The sequence below is a fragment of the Nesoenas mayeri genome (genome assembly GCF_963082525.1).
Source record: "Nesoenas mayeri genome assembly, chromosome: 12".
Taxonomy (NCBI): Eukaryota; Metazoa; Chordata; class Aves; order Columbiformes; family Columbidae; genus Nesoenas; species Nesoenas mayeri.
This window is the reverse complement of record NC_137547.1, coordinates 205,752-212,957: the sequence shown is the minus strand read 5'-3', so window position 1 is coordinate 212,957 and position 7,206 is coordinate 205,752. Positions and strand designations below refer to the sequence as shown.

Here is a 7,206-nt window from a genome sequence, read left to right as displayed (position 1 = left end):
TGGTCAAAAGCTGAGAAAGATTGAATGAGAATACAAAGGAAGCCAAACTCAGGCCAGGGAGGATATCTTGCTGGTAACCAAGAAGGTATGGGAAGGCTGTTTTCATCTTTTCCCAAAGACTCATCCTCTCCTGGCTTTTCACTTTTGAAGTAAAGGTACACAATGGGCTGCATTAGTGGGAGTGTGGCCAACCAGACAAGAGAGTTGTCATCCCCCTTGACTCAGCACTGCCAGATGGTTGAGGGAGGTCATCCTTCTTCTCTACTCAGCGCTGCTACAATTTGTCTCGCCCACTTCCCACAGGGTTTTCTAGCCCCCCCACATTGCCCAGCAGTCCTGCTTTGTCTTCTTGTGAAAAACATAGCCAGGAGACCATTCCCACCATGTTGGACCAGGGAATACCTTCTACTATCCCTTAAACCAAAGACTTCTAGCAGAGGTCCATGGTATTCAAAGTCCTCAATGACTACCAGGGCCTAAAATTGTGAGGCTTCCTCCAGCTGCCTAAGGGACAACTCATCCTCTTCCTAACCTTCCTCAGGAGGTTCAGTGATCCTGACCAGAACACCATTGTACATGGAGAGCTAGAGGTCCACATAACAGTAAACTAGAGTAGACCCAGGGCTGTGCCCATGTACAGCTTGGCCTTCAGTCTGTGTTGTGCTGAGCACACAGTTGTGGGAGTTGCAGGATAGACTGGGTTACAACAGAGAAGTCTGCAGGAAGCTCCCACCTGCTGCCAGTGATTAGGCCAACTGCATGTCCTTATCTTTATGTAAAACTGCAGCAACAAATTCACATGTGAAGAGCCTCTTTTAGGGCCAGTAGAAATGACAACTTCATTTCTTTCCTTCTGGTATCATGCAGTCAAGCATGAGGGTGCTGTAGAAAACAGTGGCACTGGTGAGGTGAGAGGACCAGATGGTCCTTGTTTGTGACAATTGTCCTGGGGTAGGTGCCCCATGATGTCCAGGAGCTTGGGCACAGACCAGACCCTGCTCTGCTGGTCTTTCATGTCTCTCCCAGGAGGCCTGGCTGTGTGAGGACATTGCTGTGTGCCCCCACCATGCACACTCACACGCTTCATCTTTTCACGGGTGGTTTCCTCTCTGGGGCACTTTCCAGCCCAGCTCCTCACCAGCTCTCCCCACATCCTGCTCTCCCTCCAGCCCAGCAGGAAAGCCCAGTCTGGGCAGGCCCTGTAGAGTGAGATGGAAGAAACAGGTCAGTGACAGTGTCTCTCTGGCCGCCACGCTCAGGATGTCCCGATGCCCGGCAGCCTTCAGCACCCTGTGCCAGCCCCGCTCCCCAGGACAGCACCGAGTCCTGGCCCCGGGGCTCTTCAGGCAGCTCCTGCTGCCCCATGCACAGGGCAGCCTGCGCCAAACTGGCACCCACAGCAGAAAAGGGTTTCTCTTTCCGTGCCTGCACACACACGGTGCTCTGCTCTTCTCCTGGGACATCCCATCTCCCCACAGAGCCTTTCCCCAAGGAGAGCACATCTGCACGGGCCTGACCAGATGTTCCTGCACCCTGTTCCCACACTCCCCACAGCCCCCGAGCTGGGGCTTTTGCTCTGTGCAGTGAGTGAGCTGTGATGCCCAGGCTGTGGTGGCTCTGCAGGGACATACTGGTCAGGTTGAGAGACAGACCCAGCTGATGTTGGTCACTGTCACTGTGACCGCCTCCCACACGAGCTCTGAGGTGGTCATGGAGGATGCTCAGAGCTGCTCTGCCTTATCCACCACCTGCCTGGGTGCTGGACACCAACAACCCAAACCTGAGCCACCAGCTCTAAGTCCCTTGAAAGCCAAACTGGGACCCTGATCTCATCCCACTGAGCCCACAGAAAACACAGAAAACAAAGCCTTTTGAGAGACTATTCCTTACGCATGTTCTTGAGAGCAACTCTGCAAGAAGACCTAAGCCTTCGAGCACTGTGCTAGGGAGATCCCCTTGCTGATGGAGATGCTGTTCTGGAGGCAGCTCTGTCACAGAAGTGCCCATTGCCTGTCCCTGCCTGTGGTCACAGGACTGACACGCAGCGGGACTGTAACCAGGGGTCAGGAGTGCTCAGATCTTACACCAACACAAGGGCTCACAGGAGAGTGGGGAAGTGGAAGGAGAACAGCTCTGGAAAGGACAAGGCTGGTGCTCCCTGGCAGAGCTGCTGTGCTGACACTGTTTCTCTTCAATAATTTCTTTACTACTTCTCTAGCTTTGTTGGTCTGGCATGGGAGAGCTGGTCTGTGCTGGTTTGACTGAAAAGGAGTTAATTTTCCTCATGTAGTTAGAAACCTTACTTTTTCATAGCTAGCACGGTCATTATTTGGATTTAGTTTGAGAGCAAGAGAGAACAGCCCAGCACAGTTGGTGTTGGCAATTGCTCTGGTCTGAGAGCCAAGGACACTCTGAGTGCTCTGCCCACAGGTGTGAGGCAGCGAGGAAGGGGGGAGGGACGGGGCAGAGCTTGACTGACATCCAGGCTGACCAATGAGAGTGTTCCATCCCATTAGCCCCACGCTTCATCTTTAGGAGAGTTGGGATCGTCCGGCCTCTCTCTCTCGGCCTTTGGGCACTTTTATTTCTCTTGTGAGTTCTTCCTTAGGTTTTTTATGGGAGCCAGGGGAGTTCAGTTCGGGACGTTTGATTTGGCCTTTTGCCATTTTGGAGAGGCCTCTGCGCTTTTCTGCGTTGTTTCTCTCTTTGGGATCAGCTGTTGGGACCAGGGTGCTGCTTCCTGGGACTGGCTGTGTGCAGACAGAGTGTGTGAGGAACTGCATTGCGTAGCTTTTCTCTCTGTATTATATAGATACTTACTAGCAGTGTATTAGTATTTTGTTATTTTATTAAACTGTTTATCTCAATCCAAGTTTCTCCTTTCCCTTTCGAGGGAAGGGGGTGAGTGAGTGGCTATCGTGGTTTTATTGCCAGCGCATTGAGTCTTTGCATTTTGGTTATTGATACTTTGATGACCCAAGTGACACATGTAGAACTTGTCTGCCTTTCGGAGGGATACCAGCACATGGGGCCTTTGCATTATGGAAGCTTTGGTAATTTGGGTAACTTTAAAAATGGAAAAAGAAAAGAAAAGAAAAAAAAAAAAAAAGAAAAAAGAAAAAATAAAAGTAAGGAAATTAGAGAAAAATGAGAAAACACTAAATAAAAGAGAAAAACAAGAAAATAGTAATTTGATAAAGGTACCTTTAGTGACTTTGTTGTTTATGCATTACTAATTGTATCATTGTTTGCGTCTTTAGTGATTTGTTGCTGTTGTTACTTGTGTCTTAGGTGATTTTCCAGTCCAATACTTACGGTATAGCAACTGTCTGTTATTGTGATTGTGAATAGGTAGTGGATAATCGACAGGAGGGATTCGGAAGGAATCCCCTCCCCGCCCCGGGTTGTATTTTGTGACGTTGGAAAGAGATTGTTTGACTCCCTGGGGAACAGCAACCGAGGGGAATCTGATTGAACTTTGTAATCAATGGAGGCCACTGTAAATAATATGAATATGCTGCACAGATCTAGGTTGGTATACTTTGTGATGTGTAGTATAGTAATGCCTTATATGTAATACATCATAAGAAGTGTATTTTAAATCATATATTGCCTATTGCATAATGCATATTACACAATAAATAAGGATACATAGGCATTATATTTATCCCCTTCAGATCCATTTGTTTTGACCCTTGAACAGGATAATCAGGGAAAGAGGCTGAAACACTGTTGTACAGGGCAGATATTGGCAGGGAATATACAGGGAACATTAGATCAAAATTGTCCCTTGGTCGATCCAGGGTGGGATCATAACGTTCTTAAATCTAGTGACAGGCTGAATTGTTATTGACAGTGGATTTTATAGAGGATTAGACACACTATACCTACAGCTATAAATATGCCAGAACTTTTGGAGATTAAACAGGATTGTAAGGAATCTCCAACTGGGTTTTTAAACCGTCTTAAAGAGACATCTTGTTACAACAAATGATTGAAAAAAGGTCTAATCAGGTAATAGCCATGCAACTACATACTGCTATGGCTATGCACTCAGTAAACATGAAGGGGAGATGTGGCAGTGTGCTAAGATCGGGTCTGTGAGAAACTGCGAGAGTCGACAGTGTGAGAACAAGCGCTAGTGGAAAAATACAAGAAGCAAGTACCGTATGCTATGTGAGACATCAAGGGCAGAGGGACTGATACAGGATTGATACATCAAGGACAGAGCGATAGCTTATGACAGACAAAACCTGTGTTTATGGCAGTAACTTTGGTGGGAACACAAAATATATCGCTTATGTAATGACTCACTTGGCAAATCAGCAAATGCTTGAGCAAGAATCATAGCAAGTATAAATGCAAGCCTGAGTTTGTAATAAATGTCTCTCATTGCACCTTCCCGAGAGTCCGTGCCTCATTCACTGCACCCTCACTGGCTGTTTGCTGAAACACAAAGCCATGGGCTGATCCCGACTGCCTCTGGGTGACCTCCTGCACCGCAGCACTGCCCTTCCACTGACGTTTCTTCCTCCTGATATCCAGAATGCACCTCCCAAGTTGTCCTTTTCGGTTATTATTTTTTTTTCCCTCTCCGGCCTCTTCTCACTACCATGGAAAGCTCGACTATCTCAGAAACTGCTCTGCAGGCAGGGACCCCAACCCGTCAGACTTCTTGTGGTCTTTAGCCTGACCAGAGAGAAGTAACCTCACCATGGACTCCTTATGCACCCATGGATGTTGAGAGACAGAGTGTTTCCCTTGTACACACAGATGCAGGAGTCACTGTGTCCCTCTGACCTCCTGCTGCCACTCCAGGGGGCTGGGAGGCACCTCAGCCCTGCCATTTGTCACCCTTCTCTGCACTTACATGAGATACCTCATGGCATAAAGAATGGACACGGGATCTTCTGTTCCAGGAAGCACATCCCAGTGCTACATTCAGGTAGTTCCCCAAAGGATGTTACTCTCAACATGAAATCACATCAAGACACTGTCTGTCCAACTGACTTTCATGGAACCCCAAAGAATAGCTGATGACGTTTCTGCTCACTCGGGTTCATCACCTCAGAAGCACTTTGTGCGTTTGTTTACATCTTGTCTACACAATGCAAACATGGACATCTGACCTACTCATTAGTTGTGCTGCCAGGGAGGGACAAAGAACCTCTTCAAGCTGAAGTGAGAAGCCAGTGCTGGAAATGGTGGTTGTGAGAGGCCGGTCCATGACGATTGACCTGCAGCAGGTTCTCTAGGGTGTCCAGTGGACACGGGCACAACCACTCAGTGAGAAAATTATTTACATTACATATGCCATGCAGAAGATTATGGGCAGTTTATTGCTTCATAAAACAGCCATTCATTAGTTGCCACACTGAATCCTTGATCTCCTTGTTCCTCACACTGTAGATGAGGGGGTTCACTGCTGGAGGCACCACTAAGTACAGAACAGACACCACCAGATCCAGGGATGGGGAGGAGATGGACGGGGGCTTCAGGTGGGAAAATATGATAGTGCTGGTAAACAGGGAGACCACGGCCAGGTGAGGGAGGCAGGTGGATAAGGCTTTGTGCCGTCCCTGCTCAGAGGGGATCCTCAGCACAGCCCTGAAGATCTGCACATAGGACACTACAATGAACACAAAACAGCCGAATGCCACTGAGAAAGAAATCACAAGAACCCAGACTTCCCTGAGGTAGGTGTCTGAGCAGGAGAGCTTGAGGATCTGGGGGATTTCACAGAAGAACTGGCCCAGGGCATTGCCCTTGCAGAGTGGTAGTGAAAATGTATTGGCCGTGTGCAGCAAAGCATGGAGAAACCCAGTGGCCCAGGCAGCTGCTGCCATGTGGACACAAGCTCTGCTGCCCAGGAGGGTCCCGTAGTGCAGGGGTTTGCAGATGGCAACGTAGCAGTCGTAGGCCATGATGGTGAGGAGCCAATACTCTGCTGAAATGAAAAAGACAAACAGAAACACTTGGGCAGCACATCCTGTGTAGGAGATGGCCCTGGTATTCCAGAGGGAATTGGCCATGGACTTGGGGACAGTGGTTGAGATGTAGCCCAGGTCAATGATGGAGAGGTTGAGGAGGAAGAAGTACCTGGGGGTGTGCAGGTGCTGGTCCCAGGCTATGGTGGTGATGATGAGGCCGTTGCCCAGGAGGGCAGCCAGGTAGATGCCCAGGAAGAGCCAGAAGCGCAAGAGCTGCAGCTCCCGTGTGTCTGTGAACGGCAGGAGGAGGAACTGGGTGATGGAGCTGCTGTTGGACATTTGCTGATTTTGGCTATGGGGGCTATCACAGAAGAAAAAGACAGTGAGAATTTTTGGGAGATTTCTCTGAGCAAAGTCTAAGCCATTTCTCACACACACCCCCCTGCTCCACACCCCCTTGTCCTTTTCCAGACCTTCTCTCAGCTCCGTGTCTGAGCCCTGGGTGGTGCTGGCTGGAGGGGCCGTGAGGAGCAGGGCCTGTGCCCGCTGGCTGCTGAGGAGTCAGCCCTGCTCTGCAGCAGTGGGGTCATGGGAACGGGGGCAGGGGACTGTCCTGGGGTTCAGCTTTGTCACATGAAGCTGCTCCTGGTGCAGAAATACCTGTCAGCATCTGCACTCCCAGGGAGAAGGAAATGAGGTGGCAGAAGGCGTTTTGAGAGGTTTGGGGTTTTTTACAGCTCCTTCTCCCCTCTCACCCTGGGGAATGTTCTTGGATGTCAGAAACCATCAGTGTTTCTGCTGCACTCAAGGAGAACAGAGCGAGTCCTGCAAGGCAAGAGGATGCCTGTGGGTCAGTGCAGAGTGAGGGGAGCTGGTCTGTCCCTCTGTCTTGCTCCAGCTGCCCTGGGCTGGCACCTTTCTGAGATGGAGGGTGATCACACTCCCATGTTACCCTGAAAAGCCACCAGACACTGCTGAGAGCTGAGGGATCCACCTCAGACCACTACACATCTCACTGCTTTCTAAGGTCTCAGCAGCCCACGTTTAGCCCAGGGCAGAAGTAGCTCATTTCACAAACCAAACAGAATTTTGACTGTCGCACCATTTCTGTGCTTCTCCTTGAGACTTTCAGATAACACAAAGATGCTATAGGATGGGTTTGCATCCCAGAGGGGAGCTCGCAGCTGGGATGGAAACCTCATACAGATAGCCAAGTGTCCGAATGATGGCATTTCATTCAGGGAGATTCAGCCCCACAGACTGCATTGCCCACAGC

At 49.5% G+C, this 7,206-nt stretch overlaps 1 protein-coding gene across 1 annotated transcript; it reads right to left on the bottom strand.

The window, feature by feature from the left end:
• Window positions 1-5,336: 5,336 nt before the first annotated feature.
• Window positions 5,337-6,269, bottom strand: LOC308044967 (olfactory receptor 14C36-like; the record flags this gene model as incomplete). The annotated part of the gene is made up of 1 exon (XM_080351959.1): window positions 5,337-6,269. The coding sequence occupies one exon, from the start codon at window positions 6,267-6,269 to the stop codon at window positions 5,337-5,339; it is 933 nt and encodes a 310-aa protein (XP_080208085.1).
• Window positions 6,270-7,206: the final 937 nt, after the last annotated feature.